Source organism: Oxyura jamaicensis, chromosome 33, assembly GCF_011077185.1.
Source record: "Oxyura jamaicensis isolate SHBP4307 breed ruddy duck chromosome 33, BPBGC_Ojam_1.0, whole genome shotgun sequence".
Taxonomy (NCBI): Eukaryota; Metazoa; Chordata; class Aves; order Anseriformes; family Anatidae; genus Oxyura; species Oxyura jamaicensis.
In genome coordinates, this window is record NC_048924.1 from 976,859 (window position 1) to 997,880 (window position 21,022).

The following is a 21,022-nucleotide window of genomic DNA, read 5'->3' on the forward strand; positions in this document are numbered from 1 at the left end:
TAGGTCTGAAGACTGGATTCATGCTCGTTTTGCAAAGAAGCAATATTTTGAAAGGACCTGGGGGAATGATAGGTGAAGTACTGGTGTTCTTACTTGAAGCTGGAGACCAGAGGGTGATGTTTCTGGTGCCACTAGGTGACACTGTGGGTCCACTTTTTTTGCGGAATGTCAGCTGGGCAGACTGCGCTCTCAGATGCAAGACTGGAAGAGAGATTAGAACACGATGTGCAAAAGAATTGGAAAATACCTGCATGTCCTTATTTCTAGTTTCCCCTGTTTCTGAGGCATGGCAGCTGAAGATAATTGAGAATTGGTTTTGTTTTTTCCCTTCTAGAAGCTTATTCGTATTGCAGTTGTCTTATCTCAAGCCTGGGGTGGTTATGGTTGGGATAGCTGGGGCTAAGATCTAGAAAAAATGCAGTAAGTGACCTGCAGTAGCATAAGACAGTGTGTGGTGGCTTATGGCATGGGGAACGAGGGGGAGAGAGGGGAAAAAACAACTGCTATCTAGCTAGGTCTTCGTAGCTACACATCCCAAGGTGTACAACCTGCTGGTACTAAGGGAGAGCTGAGCCTTGCTTTGAACAGATAGAGGGGTATTGCAAAACTAGGAAAGCAGTTGTAAAAGTACATATGGCTTTCTTTAACCTCTAAATCCTTATCTTTTTCTAACAAAATCCACTTGGTATCAGATTGCCGCCTCAAATTACTAAGCAATTGGAGATCTTTCCGGCTGGAAGCTATTTGTCATGGACTCAGATTTATTGGATATGCCCACTACTTGTTTCTTAGGAGACACAATTGAATTTTACAATGCATCCCCAGTTACATGATACTAAAGGTACACTGGCTGCAGTTCCCAGAGTCTTTACTGTTATATATTGCTAATTCTAGTTAAATCTGAGGCATCTGTGAGTCCTTGAGCTATAAGGATGCTTACTGCTCGCTCAGCCAGGCTAAACATGTTTGTGGAGAAATTAGTGCTACTGCTACGTTTAAGTAAAGTTGTTCCATTGGAAAAAAGTGAACATATTATGAACTAGCCTGTCCTTGAATCTATTAATTATCATAGCATTTGAGTGCTTAATGGGCCATTTAATTTGCTCTCAACTGGATGGATGCCAGAAGGGCTATTATAAGAAAGATGGATCATTTGCTACGATGTGGAAGGAAGCTGATGCTGTCCGCCTTTACAGAGAATTTGAGAACCTAATTAAAAAGCTGACCTAAAGGCGAGGTTGCATTACTTGGTAACCCTTGCCCCAAGGCTGTCAAGCTGAAAACATGAGAAATTTCCTGAATGTTTTGAAAACCATTACGACTATCTTAAACTTTGGGAACAAGCATACCTCTCGCTCTGTGTTTTGTGCTTAAGTGTTTAAACACAGGGGTGTTATTAGTAAAACTAGTCCATGGTACCTTACCATGAACTCTTCACGTGAGAAATCACACCCCTTTTGTGCTTAAATTTTGAACCACACGGGTGCTATTAGTAAAACTAATCCGTGGTACCTTACCATAAACTCTTCATGTGAGAAATCGCACCGTCCTGTCTTGGAGCCCGTTTTTGAGGTGAGTGAAGCAGGCTGCAAGCCTGTGTGAGGAATACTGCCGGAGGGGTTTATTAGGGTATGTGTGGGGTTATGTGGGGGTCTTATCGAGGGGCCTTATCCTGGGGGCTTTATTGAAGGGAGCTTTTGTCGAGGGGGGACTCGTGGAGGGGGGATTTATCGAGGGGGTGTTGATGGAGCAGGTTTTATGGAAGGAAGGGTTATCGGGGGAGGGTATCCACCGCCATCTGATCCCACAGAGGCCGCCTCGGGTCCTGCCTCACCCAACACCTCCCCGAGGCAGAGACCGAGCCCCTCTGAGAGGAGCCCGTGCTTCAGCCTCACCTCGGGGCTTTTCCCGAGGGCTTTTTTTTTTTTACTCCCGTCCCAACCTTGGGGCGCGGGGCCGCTCCCGCCCGTTCTCCTCAGCGAGCCCCGGCGGGCGCCTAACGGTCCGCGGCGGGGGCGGGGCGGGGCGGCACCGGCCGCGCGCACGCGCCATGTTTGAGGGGGGCGGGGCTCGGGGGAGAGGCCCCGCCCCTCTGGCGGCGGCGGCTGTGGCGGCGGCGGCGGGGGGCGGGGGGAGGTGGCGGGAGGGAGGGAGGCGGCGGCGGAAAATGGCGGCGGCCGCGGCGGCGGCGCTGCGGGCCTGGTTTTGGAACGAGCGGTTCTGGCTGCCCCACAACGTGACGTGGGCGGACCTGGCCGGGGAAGCGGGTCCTCCGGGCAGCGGGCTGCAGTACCCGCGGGCCGGCCACGTCCTGTCCGCCTTCCCGCTGGCGCTCGGTATCTTCGCCGTGCGGTTGCTCTTCGAGAGGTGAGCCCCGGTCCCCCCTGGTCCTCCCCTCAGGCCTCCCGCTGCTGCCTCGGGGCGAGGCCGTCGAGGTCCCTAAGCAACCGGCCCCGGGGGCAGCTGGGATCAGCCCCCCCGGGATAACCGGGCTCAGGGCCCCGGGACAACCGAGCTCGGCCCCCCCCCCCTCGCCCCTCAGGCAGCTCCGAGGCCTCCAGGCGGCTCCCCGCTTTCTTTTTTTTTTATCTCCTTGAGTGGAAAGGGAACGGCAAAACCCATCCCTGGGGCTGTCAGGGCGCGCAGCCCCCCCCCCAGGCTCCCCTCTCCCATGGCTTTGGGCCCCGAGGGGCTCCTCAGGTGCTGGACGCTGAGGTAAGGCGAGGAGAAGAGCCCCGGGAGGCGGTTTTATTCCTTTCTGCTCGCGTCCAGCTTGGCTTGCTGGCGTTGCTGGGCTCTGCCTGCGGTGTACTTTCCGTCCCAGTTCCTGGATGAGGAAATAGGGCTCGTTCACATGGCCTGGTGTATCATTAAACAAGTTGTGGATCCCCCGCGTGATGGAAGCGCGTGCGGATCAGCCTAGCTGCCCCTGAGCAGGTGTAACGCAGCGTTTCCCATTTGTTTGAATATCCATAAGCGCGTATTAACTCTCCCCTGAGGCAGGAGTTTATCCTTTGCATGATGGATATCTCCTATAGCCGTACGCAGGGCAGGCTCTGTGGGTGACAGATACTAATTAGGAAAGCAGCTTGCTTAAGAGAACCGTTAGGTGAAGCCAGCCAAAACACCTTGGGTACCTGTTCAAATAGTTCCTCAAAGGCTGATTTCGTCTTAAATTTCTGCAAGACAAGAGCAGAAGTATTTCTAAGTGTGGAAAGGGCTGTAGGATTAAAGCAATTAGGAATTGAGTTGGTGTAATTTTGCAAGTTTTCTATAAGAAGTGTACTTTTTTTTGAGCTTTCAGAAGTTAAACAACAGGAGGAACTGGGACTAAGTAAAGAGAAAACTGTAGAGAAAAACGTGAAGCGGGTAAGAAGAGTAGGAGAGAAGTTAGAGCATCTTTTTTTTTCCCCTCCATCTTATCTTCCAAAGTACTTCAGAAAGCTGCTCTCAGCTCAAACCAGTGCAGAGGACCCAGGAACACCCAGATTTGGCAGTGCCAAAGCCACATCTTAGCTTTGCACCTTGCTGCTCGTCTTGGCCAGATGTACGGAGTTGCCAGCAGACGAGGCAAGGAAGCTGGGAGGCAGGATGCTACCCCTGGAGGGAGTATTGCAGGAAGGTCTCCTCGCTTCTCCAGCCCTGTTTGGTCCAAGTGTCTTAGCTTGGGGAAGAAGCACAGAAGTTTCTTTTATCTGGCTTAAGAGATACTCAGATATCTGGCTTAAGAGATACTCAGAGAGCTACAGTGATCCCATTGTACCTAATAACACAATCCTCCTGCTAACAATTATTTTATCCTGATAACGCCTGCGCTGTGCCCTGGTACGTGAAATTTCTTTTGTGGTGGTGGTTTAGGGAGGACTCCAATGGACGATTAAGCACTCCTCCTGCACAATAGAACCTAGAGGCCGCAGGCTGCTTCCTGAGAGGGTTTGTTCCTTTCCTTTAACAGTGTCAATGCTGTAGTGTGTCTCCGTGGTGGTATCCCCGTGAAAGTAGATGGTGGAGCAAAATGCAAGGTTGTTTCTGGCATGTTTATTTACAAAGACCACATTTTTCAAGGAATGCCTTCTTCTTTCTCCTGCCACCTTGAAGATGTCAGAAGTTCAATTTTGTCTAATAAAATCCCCTTGTGCACATACCCCCCAGTTCTGGCCTTGGGGATGATTAAGTCAAATGGTTTCCTTGACACACAACTGGCAATCGGGCTTGATGACTCAGAACTTGAATTATAAACGTCTGTATCTTTTTTGTTTTAGCTCCTCTCTTCGTTTCTCTTTGTCTGTTTGCCCTAGACCTTCAGTGTGAGGAAGTGCTTTTGCTACACTGACACGTTACGCTGGCACACGTTTCTCTGTTGGCAAATGCTCCTGTAAATTAGCCTTTGCGTCACGATGATGGCAAAATACTCATTGGGCTGGCTCTGCGTGGGAATAGTGTGTGCTAAAAACCTGGCTGTAGGGATGAGCCAAGACTTGCAGGGTGAGGTAAGGTCCTGACTTGGCTGAAGGTGGATTTTTGGTCAGGCAGGATAAAGAAATACTTCTGCTTATAGATTAGTGTGGCTTGGTTTTTACCTCTGTTATTTTTGCTGTGGTTTCTTCCTATGCATCTTGTCCCACTGCAGGCGCAAAAAAAAATATCCCAGGTATCTGGGAAAACACAAAACCTGCTGATCGTACGAGGTGGTTTGTGTTTACACCAGAGTTCCTTTTCACTTGTAGGTATTCTTGTTACTCTCTGCATCTGAGGAAGGATATGCTGCTTGTGCTCGATCTGGTAGGGGAAAAAATAAAGCGGTTTTAGAAGTTGCTTTGTCAGTGCTGTCTGGAAATTTTGGTACAGTTTAAGTGAGGTTTAATCGTAACACAGTGAAACTGCGAGACTATAAAGAGATGAACTCTTGAGCGCATTAGCTGCAGGATGTGCCTACTTTATAAATCTTATTATTTAGGGGATTGTTCTTCCTTTTCAGAATTTAGCAGGGATTTACCAGACAAACCAAACCGTTCCACAAAGGAGGATTCGGAGGCTGGATTTGTCGAGTACGACGTGCCTGACAAGTGCTTGTTGTATGCGAGTCTGCGTGCTAGAAAACTGGTGCTGGTTTCAAAATCAATTTGTCTTAATAACCAGGGTGAAACAGATTGGTTGGTGGGCATGGCTTACATCAGCGCGCAGGTACCTGTTCAGAAAACCCTAATAAAAGTAGTGAAATTATGATAACTCCTTGCGGCGAGGGTGGGGCAGGATCTTGACCTTGGGAATAGTTGCTGCAGTGAGTATTTCTGTGGTATCATAAAGTAATTTAGATTGGAAGGGACTTCTTGGTCACCTTTTCAGTCCTTTCCTCCAAGCACGACCAACGTTCTAGTCAGCTCAGGTTGCTTGTGGTGCGGTTCAGCTTTGAATATTCCCAAGAATGGGAATTCTGGAAAGAATGGGAATTCTATGATTTGGGCAGCGTTTTTTGGTGCTTAGCTGCTATTGCTGGGCAGTTGTTTTTGTTTTCCTGTGAGATACACTGCAAAAACTGCACAGCTGAAAACCTATTTTGGGGCCAATGCTGTAAAACACCACCGAGGTTTTAAGTGTGAATTCCCTTAGCTCAACCCCAAAGGAGCCACCTTAGCTCAGCCCTAGAGGGACATCATTTGTTCTGACTGGCAGCGGGATGGGTTGTTCGCTCCGTATTCCACCTGCAAGGTGGTAACTGGCCAAGACAGCTGGGCAGTGGCATGGACTCCTGAGGGTGAGCCAGACGCGTCGTGGCCGGGTAAAAACACCTCGCGTGGCTGCTCAGGAAGCCCTGCAGAAGGACAGACGAATACCATGGGATTCGCAGTCCCGCTGCACGGAGCCATCACTCGCCAAGTTAGAGAAGCAACGTTACAGCGTTGGGCTAGACTTCCCTAAAAGTAACGAAATCCCTTGCTGCCATCGTTTTTCCTTCCTGTTTCTGGGGCTGGGACTCCTTCCTTAGTGTGGTGTGTCCTGTCTGCTTGCTTCTGTGCACCCCAAAGTGTTGGTGTTCTGCTCTGTGCTCACCTGCATGCTTGGCTGAGTTCCTTGAGTCCTGTGCAGTATCTGTAGCCTACTTTCGATGATTTTTTTTCCTGATTTCTGCAAACATCTGTATTTTTTCCCAAAGCCTTCTAGCGAAGGAAGCTTACAACTCAGGAATACTTTTCTGCAGAGGTTTTTTATTGTTTGTTTGTTTTTGGTAAGCATTAGGTCCTAAAGTGAATTATTTCCACTCATTTCTATATCTAAGGAGATGTTCTTTCTTCTTTCTTTGATGCTTCAGGGTCCGAATTCTAAGATAAAGCCACATTCTGTGCATCATGTGAGCTTTCTTAACCATTCGTTCTCCTCTTGGCTCTTAAAAGCAGGGTCTCCTGAATAATAAACGCATTGAACGTGCAGATTTGCAGATTTCCAGGTTTTCTCTGACACACGAGGAAACTTTTCCCAGGCTGAGTATCTTCAGGCCAGCTTGGGATTTTTTTTTTCCTTTATGGAGCTGCAAACGCTGTGTTCCAGCAACTGAAAGAAAGGTATTGATCTGGCATACTCTGATTGCACACGTGTGCTCCGTTGCTGGTGTCGGGGCGTTTCCTGCAGGAAAGCAAAGAATGAAGATGAGCGCTTTTAGGAAGGTCCAGCCAAATGTTTTATAACATCCTAAGATGATTGCTGGCTGGTGGTCTAGATTGTAGAGGAAGCAGTGAGCCTTTAGAGCAGGGAAGAGCCAAGCTGAAAGGAAATCACCCTTTCCTTTTCTCATTTTGTGTTTTTTTTTTTTTTTTTTTCTTTAGCTGCGACTGTTGAAACGAACAGGACGTATGAAGAAACAGGGCAGGACAGTGAAACCTGGTGCTCCGGTGCCTGGTTGTTTAGTATTTTCTGAGAGCAGAGGAGTTCCTTCAGGATTACTCATGAGCTGATCCATGATTTCTCAAGGGAAAAAGCCCCAGAACCTGTGTCTGTTCTTAGATCCAGTCGTAGCTATTTGTTACTGGAGTATTAACAATGTGCTCCCAAGAAAGACTGCGGTTGGAACACTTGGAGTAATGATTCTGCTGAATTTTAATCTCTTCTTTTAAGCACAGGGAGAAATGGCAACAGATTTAATGGTTGGAAAAAGCAGCCTTTTCTGCTTAACGGCACTCCAAGTCTTCTAAATGGAATACATATGTGTAATAAAGTTGTCTCTGAATCAATCGTTGTTTTGAAGCAAAGTAGATTTAATGATGCAAATGTTGGGTCCTTTGCAAAATTGTTTTTGAGAAACAGGTTTTTTTACATGCTCTCAAATTAATTGATATTTTTCTTGAATTTGCTGTTCCTGGAAAGCTCTTGCCCCAACAGGAGGGAATACAGTTCACATTTTCAGGTAACACACGCATTTTCCATAGTATCCCTTGGCCAACTTGACACAAAGGTACAGCAAAACCTGCTTATTTTTGAAGGCATATGTGTTCACTTTAGTTGCATTTTGCTTTTGGAGTGTCTGTGCTATTCACAAAGTGCTTGATCAACTTGGGGAAAACACGGTGCATGCAGGGCTGAGATGCTGAGACCTTGGCTCTTGGACCGAGAGACTTCGTACGTCTTCCCCATTCTCCCTAAGGAAATAAGCCACTCTTTTTTTTTGTCCTCTTGGGGAAAAATAGAACTGCGTCTGTGTCTTTTAGGAGCGGTGTCACTTGAACTTCCCTTTTTTTCTGAGCTATGCGACACCAAGAAGCATTCTGGAAATGAGGCATTTTGTTTGTGGTGCTTCGGGGGCTCCAGCAGTTGTTTGCAGAGAGCTCCCATCAGGGTCTGTCATTTATTTCTGAGCTAACATATCCTGATCCTGCAAGCCAAGGGCATTAAGATTTAACTTCTCATTTTAGGTGTGCGTACAATATGTGCTCTCTACAATTACCAGTTGGACTAATAAAAAAAATGTTTCTTTACCTGTGAAGTTTCTTTGAGCAACGTGAGTGAAGATCTTCAAAAGGTTTTTGAATTGGTTTTGCAATTTGTGACGAGTTGGGGTTGTTGTGATTTAGGCAGAGGAGGGAAACTAATGCCTTGTTTTAATGTGGCTCTTTGTTTGGAACTCTTTCAGATTTATTGCCAAGCCCTGTGCCATAAACCTTGGCATTCAAGACAGTGGACCTCACAGAGCCCAGCCTAATGCAATTTTAGAGAAAGTGTTTACATCCATCACTAAGGTGAGTCACGCTGCAAATTCTGCTAGAAATGGAGGCCTGTAGGAATGAATGTTGGTGTTTTTTGTCTTCCACTTCTCGAGGGTGAAGAGTGCATTTCCCACCGTGCACGCACGAGTGTGCTCTTCCTTATTTTACTTTGCCTCTGAGATCTTCTTGTAGGAACACAAATTCTCTTTATGGCTGACCTGAGCTTTTGCACATAGTGGAATCTTTTTTAAATCAAAGTTGTTGCCTTTTAAAAAGATAAGAGGCTTCTTCCTTTAGTTCCCTTTGTCCAAATTGTAACTAAGGTAACGGGGTGGCAACTCTTGGTTTAACAAGAAATTTCCTAGCATCTTTCACTTTCTATTGGAAAAACGCTGCTCCCTTGGGATCTGGTGAATGCCTCCATCTTCCTTTTGCCTCTGTGCGATTGCTCAACAGCCGTCACGGTGGAAGTCACTTCCACAAGTAAAGGCGTTCAGTCAATGGAAGCGTGCCCTGCCACGTGGCAGGCTGTTCAAGAAATACAGTAGGTATTTCTGTTGTTCCCAGCTTCATGCCTTTTCTCCCACTTGAGCTGACAGTGCTCTTTCACTTCGGAACGACGGAATTGCGCGCTGTCTGTGCTCTGTTGAATATTGACAGTTAAATCAACCCAGATGGTGGGATAGATTTTCATTAAAGATAGTGAAATGGAAGGTTTTATGTTCTCATTTGGTGATGCTGAACTTCATTTTGAGTGGAGCAGATAAAGCACTCAGTGAATGGAAGGGAAATTCTGTAAAAACCTTAGCAAAACTTGCCTCGTGGGAACATTAAAGTTCTGAAGTATTTGGAATGACATGTGAACTGAAAGGCCCCTATAATTTGATGCCATTTGTGGGGAGGACTTTTATGTAGGGGATGTCCTTGAAATTAATGTTGAGGAAACCCATGGGGACGCATGCTGTGCAAAATTTATCCAGCTTATGAAAACAGAGCTGCATTTAACTGTACCAGGATGCTTGTGTGCTGTTGAGATCTGGAGGATCGGAATGTAGGGTGGCACTGATGCAGGGCAAAGATGTCACTGCTGTTCTGAAATGGGAGCTCTGTCCGTTCTCTGAGGCAGGTTAGCTTCCAGTGCACAAGTGTCAGGCGGCCTGAACCTGAGCCTAGCACAGAGGCAAGAGGTCTGGCAGCGATGGAATTACAAGAAAGTCGTGGTTTCAGTACTGAACATCAGAGGACAGATTATTTTGCTTTTCAGTTCAACAGTCTGGTGACTCTTTATTAAATGAGCATTCTGCATAGCTTTTTGGGCTTGTATGTAACTCGAGTGGTAAAATGTGTTTATCATCTTTCAGTTGTAAGAGCTCCCTGGCAGAGCTTGTTAAAAGGACACTGGTCTGAAACTAACGTGGCTCATCTCACCACTGGGCCATTTTAGAGGTAGTTATCAGGTTTTGTTCACTTTGCTCTTATAAATCCATTTATGTCATTATTCAAACAAAGTGCCAGTAGAGTTTCCAGTCGGAGAAGAGTGATGCGTTCTTTATCATGTGGTTATTTCAGTTGTCAAGTTTAATTTTATTTGTAAACTTTAAAAGTGATAATGGAAATAATGCCATCTCCGTGACGCCCTTTTGGAATATATCTGATATGTTAAACCCAAATTCTTACTTTAAAGTTTCCCTAAACTCCACAGTGAGTAACGACCCTTAAATGTATTCAGCTTTCATCTCTCTGAATTCTGGACAGGTTGAGTTGATGTGCAAGTTTTAACAGGTAGGACAGGACATTTTAAAAGTTGCTCCTCCTCCCAAATTAAGAAACAGAACAATTGCATTCTGCGTAGTAATGTGCTGTCAGATGACGAAATCGATGAGGAAATGTTAAACCATTCTGAATAATTAAGTCATTAGTGGCTTTTGTTAGTTAAACTTGAATGAAAATTTGTGGCAACAGGTTCTTGCTTCTAAACTGTAATAGTGTGTATGTAGTCACTTCACAGTGTGTTTTTTTTTGTCTGTGCTTCGTTTCTGTCATAGTCCAGAAGGGTTTTCAGACTGAACGCAGATTGAGAAGTAGGAGAAATGACACTTGTTTCGTTTTCCTTCAGTCTCCAGATGGAAAAAGGTTAGAAGGCTTGTCAAAGCAGCTAGACTGGGATGTTCGAAAGATCCAGCGCTGGTTTCGTCATCGGAGGAACCAGGACAAACCCACCACCCTCACTAAATTTTGTGAGAGCATGTATGTTTGTGCAGAGGCCAAGATGTGCCTTCATCTTAAAGCTCCAGCTGTATGTTCTCTTTTCTAAACTGAAATTGTCAGCTGCTAACTTAAACTAGTGTCTTGGGGTTGGCTGGTGGAAGATAAATGCTCATACAGGCAATTGGAAGACATTAGGAGGGCTTTTTAGGATTGATTATTGTAAAATACTTTAACACAGCCCAGACCACCTGTACCGGAATCATTCCTGTCTGTGATAAGCAACTTCTCATAGCACACCAGGTCCATAATGCAGATGGTAACACTTCGGGGGGGGTGTGTGCATTCAGGCATGTGCACAGCTCCTGTAATTATACCAAAGACAAGTCTGCTGTCTGCACGCTTACGTTGTAGACCAGCATTTTTCCCAAATAGAGTGACCTTATGGCTTGCACAATGGTGTGTATGTGTACTGTGTTATATAGACACTTCTTGTATTCCTGTTCTTTTCAATTCATTCTTTTGTTCTTTGTTTCCTTCTGGATGCTTATAGTTACCCCTGTTAGTGTAGTAGCATCTGAACATTTTTTCCTGACTTATTTCTTCTGTGCTGGTTTCTTTCCTTTCCAGTAACTTCCTTCATATTAATTCTTCCCCCCAGTATGGTTTTGTCTACTTAAAGCCTCAAGGTAAGAGGGACAAATACATTTATTAGGATACCTTCTGGATAACAATGACTTTTCTTGTTGTTATCTTGATTTGATGTGAAAGATGCATGTTCACTCTGGACTTAGCTGTTGATACAAACTAGTCTGGTTTGAAAACTCTTAAATAGGTTTATCCTTGCACAAATGTTTACAAGTGGAGGATTACCGATTGGTGGGTGAATGCTTTTTAGGTGTCAGAATTGCTTTTTCACAGTTTGTTCCATTTTTTGTTGCAGATGTTAACCAGAAGCTATTTCTATTTCATACAGTTCATTTTCTGCTTCTTTTTTCCAGGTGGAGATTTACATTTTATTTAAGTATATTTTTCTATGGAATCAGGTTTCTCTGGACGGTGAGTAGATATTCCACCCCCCTCCCGCCTTACTCTGTGTGATGTGCTACTGGATTATGGCTGTCTTGCTGAAATTTAAGGGGTTTGTTTACCTGCGTGCCTCCTATGCTTGTGCCTAGCTTAAAACAAGGGGACTTCAGTGGTGATAGTCATCTTTGTGTTCCTTTACTTGAGATCCTGGTTCTAAACAAATCTGTCATTATGGCAATATTAGAAACCTATTTGTTGTGTTACACCAGAACAGGACAGCCCTGCTTTCTTGGTGTGGAGAGCTGCTTATTTTCTTGCTGATCTCTTTCCTTCCTCAGGGATACAGATTCATCTCTTTGGGTCGTTATTATTAGCGCTGTATGCTTATTCTTTGAATTTCCATTGCATTATAGCTTGCCTTTGGGTGCCCAAGGAATATTTGAAATCATTATGATGTCTTAAAATAAACCTCGCTTGGATGGTAGAAAGGAGATACAATTTATGTGGAACAGAATTGTAGCGGTCAAGTGCCTTAGATGGTAGCAATTAAAAAACAATAACAACAACCAAACAATGCAGAATAACACCTTGTCTTTTTCCTTTAAGGCACCCTGGTTCTGGGACACACGACAGTGCTGGTACAACTATCCTTTTCAGGTAGGACGTAAACACCTACCAGATCCAAATCTTCACAATTTCAGTTCGTATTTTTGTTAATGACAGCAAATTGAAACTCATTAGATGCGGCTGCTTCTCATTCTGTGCATGCTGCACAGGCTGCAACCTGGTAAGCTTTCTGGTTAGTGAATGGCCATCCCTTTCTGCAGGTACAAAGATGGCTTTTGCCCTTTGTGTCTTCAGATCCTGGTTAGGTTTGTTAACGGCAGCGTTTCCTCAGGTGGAAGAGACTCAGTTCATACTCATTTTGTGTTTACTTGCTGCTGAGGTTATGAAAAGTAACTTATTTACAGTGTTATTTTAATTATGCAGCAAGTATGATTGTATAGGGGCCAACCAGTTTGGTTCAGTGCCTGGTTTCCCTAATCCAAGAGGCTGCAGTATGATTTGTAAACATTGAACTTTATTCAAAAAGAGTAAGATCCTGCTGTCAAACACAAACGTTTGCTTGTGTGAATAAGCCTATAGTAAGATGGCTGTTGCTTAAGCTTGTTTTTACTAAACCTTAATTCTGGATCTTTTAACTTACGCCTCAGCATTCTGAAGGAACAGAGTGGGATGGGAAGGAAGGAAAAAGTGGATTTTAATGTAAATTTTGAAGTATTTTGTCCTCTAACTGTGCTATGTTTGTTTGTTTTCCAGCCTCTAACATCCAGGCTTTATTATTACTATATCTTGGAGCTGGCCTTCTATTGGTCTCTCATGTTTTCTCAGTTTACAGACATTAAACGGAAGGTGAGATTAACCAGAATTGCACTAACCACTTTGCTAAATAGACAAGGCTAACAAAAAGTGTGAGTGTGCTTGGCCAGTAGAGCTGAAGCATAGTAATAACTGAATTTTCTTCCTCATACACATCTCTGTGTAGCCTACCTCCTTCTGTAATCACTACACAGTCCTGGGGGAAAGGCAGGAGCAAGCCTGCTATGCAACCTGGTGTAGCCTCGAGAGTCCCTTTCACCTTCCAGGGGAAAGAACAGAATCAGTCAATGCCTCCTAATAAGCAGTCAGCAACTCATTGAGAGAGGAGGAAAAAAAAAAAAAAAAGATTTAATTAGAAGGCTTGCAAGAAAGCAGGAAAATAAAATGCTCTAAGCAGTACCTTGCTGAGCAGGATGAGAAAATGGCAAACACTAAAGCGATAATGCATGCTTTTTTTTGAAAGTAATTTTTCGGCTGTGTATGTAGCAGGATGATGACTGGTCATGATTGCTGGAATCTAATTCAGTTGCGTTCTAGGATTTGGCTTATTGTTGCAGTTGGAAAACAGTTCAAAATAAATCAGAGTTTATTGCTTCTGTTACACAAACTGCACAGCAACAAACTGTCACAATTCTTGCATTAACTGTTCAAAAAGAAAAGGGGTTTTGTTTTTTTTTCCCTGTACTAGAATATTAGCTCCAAAATACAGACTATGTGCAGAAAGAGTGTGATTAACAGCATCTCTGATATAATCTGTTTATAATATTTAGTTTGTGCTCTGTGTATTACATTCCTCATGGTGAGGTACACTGAGGTGGAGTGTAAGCGTTGTACCCAGGGGACTGAACTGGAACACAGCCTTGAATGTACGTGCGTTGTGAAAACTTTTTTACTGGAGTGGCCTAGCTCTTGCTGTTGGATTATCTTGTGTTCTATGCCTGCTATGCTCTGGCAGGTTTTTACATGCTGACAACAGTAACAGCAGCGTGCTTACAGTTTGTGCCAAGAGCTGAAAGGACTAGCAATATGACTACAAAACCAAAAGGAGCCAAAAATAAGGACCATATGTTGTCCTATCAATCTCTTGAGAGGATTCTGCAGCCATACGCATCTTGATCTTGCGAGTATGTGCCAAAGACTGCTGTACTTCTGTATGCAGAATTACAACCTTACAGAAGCACAGGTGCTGGGAGAGACTTTTCTGGAACCTCTAGCGATCACGACGGATGTTGTGTGATGAGCTGTGCTTTATATGAAGTGGAGTCGAGTCTGAACTGAACTGAAGTAATCCGCTGACCCCAGCTAGTCAGTTTGGTGGCTCTGCTCTAAACATCTGTATTTGTTTGACAGCCAAAGGGTCTGAATTATTTTTTTTTTTTTCTGTTTCCAGGACTTCCTGATCATGTTCGTCCATCACTTGGCTACAATTGGACTCATTACGTTCTCTTACATGAATAATATGGTGCGGGTTGGAACGCTGGTGCTGTGTCTCCATGATGCATCCGATTTCCTCTTAGAGGTGAGTTTCCTTTCAAATCTTTACCTAACACTAGTGTGGTCTCAGGGGAGCAAGCTGACTTTCCTGTTCTTGCTAAAACAGCATTAAATATGCCATAAAACCTGTGTTGCTGATCCTGCCTTGTCAGCTTTTCCTCATAACTGCTGAGAATAATCCTTAAATGTTCCTAAGTCCTTACAAATGTGATGGCTTGAGGGTTTTGGAGCTCTACAGCCTGGTAATTACATGATTGCATGAAGGGAATAACACTCTCTCATGTTTTTCCTTTTTTAGGCTGCGAAGCTAGCCAATTATGCCAAGTACCAGCGTCTCTGTGATGCCTTCTTCATGCTCTTTGGTGTCGTATTCATTGTTACACGGTTGGGCATTTATCCTTTTTGGTAAGCACCTTGAGGTGTAAGGTCTTGTTTGTTCTTCCAAGCCCTTAAGCAAAGCCTTTGTGCCTAGACTTCTTGCAAGCAGTACAACCTGTCCCCTCAAGGCAGCCTGAAGTTGCAGACAACCCAAGTACCATTTGGAGCAGTACTTTCCATCAAAAATCTGAAGAAACCTCTCAACAGTCGGTTGAGAGTGTGTGAGAAGTGACTAGAATCTTAATGCACAGCTGGCCCCTCTCCTCTTCCTGCAAAGTGATGACGATGCTCATTAGCTGGAGCAGAGTCAGCTGGTATCTGAACGACTCAAAGGCTTGTTTGCTTCTCTTGACTTGAGAAGTTTTGGAAATAGTTACAGCTCAGGCACGGTCTCTTGAAGTAAAATTAATTTCTGAGTATCTGGCTTAGTCATCATTGCTGCTTTTGATTTCTTATGGCGCTTTTGTCCTACCCTTGAGTCGTGACTATGTAGAGCCTAAAATAGGTCTGAGGTTTCTGGAGAGGTAAAACCCTGGCTAAATGGCTTATAGCTAATCATCGTATAATGAGATTCCCTCTTGCCCCAGTAGGCTTGGTGAGGTGGTTTTGGTGTTAGCCACTTGCTTCTGTTGAAAGAGTGTACTGAAAATTTGGTTATAGCTGATTATTACTCAATTTATCTTGATTTTACTGCATATATTTCTTTCCTGAGTGATGGACAACCCGCACGGCTATTCTTTTGGTGTGCATTAGCAGCAGACAGAAACAGTCCTTCAATTATGTTTTGGTATCAGGGTTGCAATTAAAGCTCCTGTTCGTTTCCCAGAAAATGCATCAAAGAAATCTGCATAAGGAAGGGCCTTTAATCCCTTTGTTTCCACAGTCTCCTTCCCGTGACAGATGAGGTAGTTGTTGTTTTTCTTGCTGTTGTCTGTCATAAGGTGATGCTCTTGCATCATGCTATTGCTCAGCAGTCCCGTAAATCTTTAATGTATTTTCCACTGGCTGTAATGTCATGCCACAACTTTGTGCAGAAATCTGGCAAGCTTGCAGTGGTATTGCAAACCTTAGGCTGCTTCACTTCATGTATGTTCCCTTTCCTAATTAGTAGTGTAAAACATCGGCAGACCTCTGGAGTTGTACGTAAGCCATCAATAAGCCAGCTAGGAGGTAGATGTTTCTGTAACTGCATTTTTGGGGGGGCTCGGGTTCTTTGAAAGGCTTGTTTTTCTTTTCCTGCTAAGTGTTCAAAGCTCTGTGAAACTAATGGCATCTTTAAAGGTCTCTCCACACATCTCTACTTCATAAAGTCTAAAATGTTTATTAAATTACTAAAGCACTGGCAGTAACTCCCAGCGATGAGAACAGCAAAGCAGCAATGAAAGAAAGCACAACGCTTTGTCCGTGAAGTAGTTTCTAGTCCTCCAGCTCGGCAGGAGGAACCTATAAAAATAAGAGAGAAGGGAATAGCACCCAGGGAGGCAGACCTACTGGGAAATAAATTCTTCAGTGATCTTTAAATCTGGGCGAAGATGGCCCGAGTAGGAATGTGTTAACAGTTGTTTTGATGACCGGAGCAACTTGACATCACTTCCTGTGAAGGTATTACAAATGCTCATGCTGTCGAAAAGGAAATTGGCAGCAGATCTGTGTGTGTAACCAGACTGCGTAACGTTCGCATCTTCTCCTGTTTGTTGCTCCGTTCAAATGTTTCTAATTAGCTTTAGTCTGTCTCCTAACTCTGGCAAGAGACTAGATGCGTTGCTGCTCTGACAGGAGCAAAGCAACAGATGCTTCAGTGATACAAACTGTTGTGCAGCTGGCCAGTCATCTTAATTTAGAGCTGGAAGCCACGTTACCAGCACAACTGATCTGTAATGTGTTTCTGGATCCCTTTTAGGATTTTGAACACAACCCTCTTTGAAAGCTGGGAGTTGATTGGTCCCTATCCTTCCTGGTGGCTCTTCAATGGCCTTTTAGTAACCTTGCAGATCTTGCATATCATCTGGTCCTATCTCATCATCCGCACCGCCTACAAGGCCCTCATGCGGGGAAAGGTAAGATTGGTGACTGTTTTGGGTCCTCTTTCTATAAGCTCTCTGAAAGAATCCTGCGAAACCGAGCCCTTCAGTGAGGGCTGGTGCTAGTTCTCAGTGTCATTGCATCAGAAATGTTTCGCAGAAGAGCGGTTTGGTTTGTTTTTTCACCCTGGTTGCTCTGCAGACTTGAGTGGCCAGGTATATGCAAAGGCAAGGATGCTTTCCTCTCTGCTCTGGTCATACAGGGAAATAATGCCATTACCCAGTACACCGAGCTGATGTAACAATGATGGTGATGACAGATTTAAGTGATTTGTTTGGCGTTTAAGGCATTAGAAAGCTCATTTTTTGAACTATTTGAACGGGCTGGTTTTTAGCTGCTAGCTTTCCAGCATCTGCTGGTTCTTGGGCTGCGATGAGGATTATGCATCTTCCACTTGTCAGCAGTGACAAAGGCTTCTGGCTGCCAGTGCACGGCCAGGCATTGAGCTGCAGCATGCAGAGGAGAAAGGGTTGTCAGAAATTCTGGGGAGGACGCTGGCTGTTACTGGGATGCAGTCTAGCTTCAGTCATAAGTATTCTAATTTTAATTGCGTTGGGGTCTTAGGGAGAATGAGGGTGAAATTACAGCAACTCGTTAGCAGCAGATGGTACCCTCAGAGCAAACAATGCTGGCTTTTGGCTGCAACCTAAGTTGCCAAGCTTAAAAGGTGCACTTCAGCTGAAGAGGCATGAGACAGGGAAAGTCAGTCTGGGAACTAACTTGACACTTGGCCAACCCATCAGGAGAAGCCGCTTCCTTCCATCTACCGGAGTGCAACAACTGATTTACTAGCACAAAATGCCTTTTTTATCATGTATCTGAGTTTCTCTCATAGCTCTGCTTTATTTTGTTTGACTTCTTAGTTGCCCTTACACATGGAACGTAACCTTGAAGAATATATCGTAGCTGTTTGTGGCGCATCAGAGGAGGACATGTTTTAGAGAGTGCACATTATTTTTTTTTCATCTGTTTGCCACAGCTGCTACTGCAAGGCTTGTTTTCTGTCTGCAGCTGTTCCTACAGCTGAGGTCTACACCTTTTTTCCTTTCCTTGCTTCTCTCCTGTCCAGGTGACCTAGCCAGAGAAAGGACTCTAAGCTTTGTCTTCTTCATTCTTTTCTCACTCCTTTTCCTCTGTGCCAGATTGGAGCTGGACAGTTTCATCCTTTGCATGTAAGTGTGATCTGTACTTCTGTTTCTACACTGAAACACACCTGTTTCGAGGCTGAGACGAACACAAAGCTATGGTCTTGGGGTTTCAGATGGGTAGTGCCTTCTCTTAAAATGTTTGTCTCCCTGTTCTGTACAGTGCTGGCTTTGACAGCATGCCAAAATGCAGACTTTTCCAAAGGTCTCAGAGGTCTAAGCAGTGTCCTGTGGTGGTTCGTTCTGCTGACAGATGGCTGCATGACCTTCACCTTTCTGCTTTCGTAGGCCCACAGCGACTCCCCTGTCTCTCTTTAGTGCTTGTTAACAATCTGCTGGGTGAAAGAGGGCAGCAGAGAAACAGTTCTTTTTTTGTGAAAGGGATTACAACAGTCACTAACTCCCCAGATAATGGGGAGAAATATTGAGGGATTGCTGCTTCCTTCCTGTGACCCTTTGAACTTCCAATACAGGAGACTGGGGAAAGATACCAAAAGTTTTGGCAACACACAGAAGCCAGTACGTCCAACAGGCCTGTCAGAACCAATCCTGGAGATCATTAACTTGACCTGGCTTTCCGCCACGTCTTCCTTGGAGCTGAAAAACTTCCTGGCTGGTACTGTTTGAAAGCCATAAGCCTGACTCAGAGCGAGCAGAGTAGGAACAAGTCCCGAAGTGCCTGGAAACATGCTAGCCACAAAGTGCTTGCATGTGAAATAAATGAGGGCTATTAGTTGCAGCCAGAAGTGTGGAGGGCCTGCCTTGGGGTATGTAAAGCATGTGCCATTCACGCAGCCACAGCTCGGCACCGGTGCGTTTATGGCTCTGGCGCCCAGCCAGCGACCAAGGTGCTTATTTGCAGTTCGGGCCGGGCTTGTGATCCCTTCCCTTCCCCTTCTGGTGCGCTTGGCTCTGCGGTGTTGGTACACTGCCCTCCTGTGGCACTCTGACAGCAGCTGACAGCGACGTGTGCCGACTCCTGGCCAGAACCGTGCCAGGAGGGGTTTCCAAAGGTTCAAAATCCCACGTACAAATCGAATTCAGCTGGGTTTGCAGCCCATCTTTTAACTAAAACCATAACTCTGTAGAGCAGATCTAGGTTCCTGTGGCTGAGATGCTCCTTCTGTACCTGGACTGGTTTTTGCTGCATAAGATAGTTGTCTGTTTTCTACAGCCTGCTGTCCAAACACACTTTTGCTCGTAAATGGGATCTTGTGTATGAACCACAAGCTGTGAAAACGGGAGGCGCTTTGTGCAAACAGCAATGTGATAAATATAGCTGGTTAATTTTTAAAATATCAAAGGCCCTCCCTGGAGTGTGCTCTCCAGAGGTGATATACATACATTGTGTCATCATACTTGCTGATTGTAAAGGTGTGAGAAGATTTATTTTTTCCATTTAAAACCCATTTGTTGTTTGGAAAAGCAGCCTTTAACCAATCTAGAATGAGGCCCTCCGAAGACAAAAGCAGGCAAAGATCTACAGCATCCTCTGATCTGGTGAGAGCAAGAATGTGTGGTGCTTCCACAGATGGACAGGGTATTTGAAAAATGGAACTCGTAGCTCCCAACTGCCCTTTTCAGCATCTTTCTTGCTTTCTGTACATGATGACAGGCTCTTCCTAGTAAGTTTGAAGTTGTTACAGATGGAATATAGAAGGTAATTGTGAGTGAGGCTGGTTAATCACGTGGATGCAACTGCTGTTTCCTGTGAACTTATCAACTTCCCTCCTCCCCTCCCCACTACCCAATCTCTTTTGAATTGTTCAGGTATCAAAAGATGACCGCAGTGATGTAGAGAGCAGCTCTGAAGAGGAGGATGTGACTTCCAACAGCACAAAAGGAGTCTTCAGCACTTCGAGCAATGGCTCCAACCGCGTTAACGGCCATGTGGCTAGTGGCCAGTGGACAGAAGAGGAGTAAGGCTGTGGGTCAGCCTTGAGCAAACACGAACTTGTCTTTAAATATCTAGATGTGTTGAGCTCCACATTCCCAAGTGATCTTTAATCAAGATACCCCTTCCCCAGAAAACCTCCAGCAAATCTGAAATGGGCACAATCCAGAGCAGTCAAAGGCTTTGCACGACAGAAGGGAGAAAGCCGATTACTAGGGCAAAACCAAAGCCACAGATTTCATTTTAAGCCATGTTGTACCCAATCTTAGTCCCATTGATATTTGCAGAGGTGTGTTTGTATGTGACAAACTGGTTTTTACTAGGATCAACTCAAGGCGGAAACGAGTTTCGATGAGGCTGGCTGCTGCCCGCAGGAGGGTCCGGGTGCCATCTCGGTGACTGTTCCAGCGCAGATTCCGCGCGGCTCCTCGATGCACTCCAGAAGCTGCTCAGAGCACGGAGAGAGGGGTGGGTTTCTATTCCACCTCCAAGCTACCCGGGCTGTAGCAGAGACTTTCCTCAGCCCTCCCGCGAGCGCTCTGGACTACGGCCACGCTTGGAATTGAACTGTGCTACAACAAAACCGTTGTTCTGACTTGGTGGTGGGGTGCTGTAGGCTGAGGAGGAGGTTCTAGCTCGTTATCTCTGCTGTCACGAGGGACCAGGCCAGCGTTTGCTGCCTCTTTTGGTGCTGCGAGCCCCTCTGAAGTCTTACCTACAGCCTTCCAAAAAGGGGGAGGGGGATTGCTTATTGCCCCTAAGTCAACTCTCACAATACATACCTTAATTTTTTAATTTTTTTTCCTGTTGCAAGTCGTGGTTTTGAAGACTTTTCTAGATGTACCGGCTCGAGTTGGCTAAGCTAGGACCTGAGGGTGGACCAGGGCTGGGGGGCTGCTCGTAGTTTTCCACAAACTGTTTCAGTCCTGCTCGTCTGTACTTCTAGCCAGGAGTGAATGTTGCTGCTCTGATTTTTGCAATTCTGTGGAGGAAATCACTGGGCTGGCAGGGCGGCCGCACTGCGGGCTTCGCTTCTTATTTTTTTACTTGATGGTACTTGGGGGCAACGGGCAGACCTGCCGAGCAGGAGCGGAATTTTCGGAAACTCCTTGAGTTGTTACCATTTTATACCATTGTTTACTCTTATCTCCGATTAAAAACCAAAAAAACAAACAGCTTCAGAACCTGGCTTCACGCGCCTCGTCTTCAATAAAACCCCC

At 45.2% G+C, this 21,022-nt stretch overlaps 1 protein-coding gene across 3 annotated transcripts; it reads left to right on the plus strand.

Annotated features, from left to right (window-relative positions):
- Positions 1-2,025: 2,025 nt before the first annotated feature.
- Positions 2,026-20,986, plus strand: CERS5 (ceramide synthase 5). 3 transcript variants are annotated; one of them, XM_035308946.1, is made up of 10 exons: positions 2,026-2,367; positions 8,123-8,228; positions 10,312-10,442; positions 11,402-11,459; positions 12,036-12,086; positions 12,750-12,842; positions 14,200-14,328; positions 14,602-14,708; positions 16,582-16,738; positions 19,679-20,986. In XM_035308946.1, the coding sequence occupies exons 1-10, from the start codon at positions 2,051-2,053 to the stop codon at positions 19,829-19,831; spliced, it is 1,302 nt and encodes a 433-aa protein (XP_035164837.1). In that variant the 5' UTR covers positions 2,026-2,050; the 3' UTR covers positions 19,832-20,986. The 3 variants fall into 3 exon arrangements, with proteins under 3 accessions (XP_035164837.1, XP_035164838.1, XP_035164839.1); XM_035308948.1 differs by lacking the exon at positions 2,026-2,367 and adding an exon at positions 11,062-11,089; XM_035308947.1 differs by lacking the exon at positions 12,750-12,842 and having other exon boundaries at positions 2,079-2,367.
- Positions 20,987-21,022: the final 36 nt, after the last annotated feature.

What these genes read in the sequence shown, in the direction of transcription:
- CERS5 (XM_035308946.1), top strand. Translation starts at nt 2,051, where the DNA reads ATGTTTGAGGGGGGCGGGGCTCGGGGGAGAGGCCCCGCCCCTCTGGCG. An exon ending in TGTTTACATCCATCACTAAG is followed by an intron (nt 8,229 to 10,311) that starts GTGAGTCACGCT and finishes GTTTTCCTTCAG; the next exon opens with TCTCCAGATGGAAAAAGGTT. An exon ending in GAATCAGGTTTCTCTGGACG is followed by an intron (nt 11,460 to 12,035) that starts GTGAGTAGATAT and finishes TTTTCCTTTAAG; the next exon opens with GCACCCTGGTTCTGGGACAC.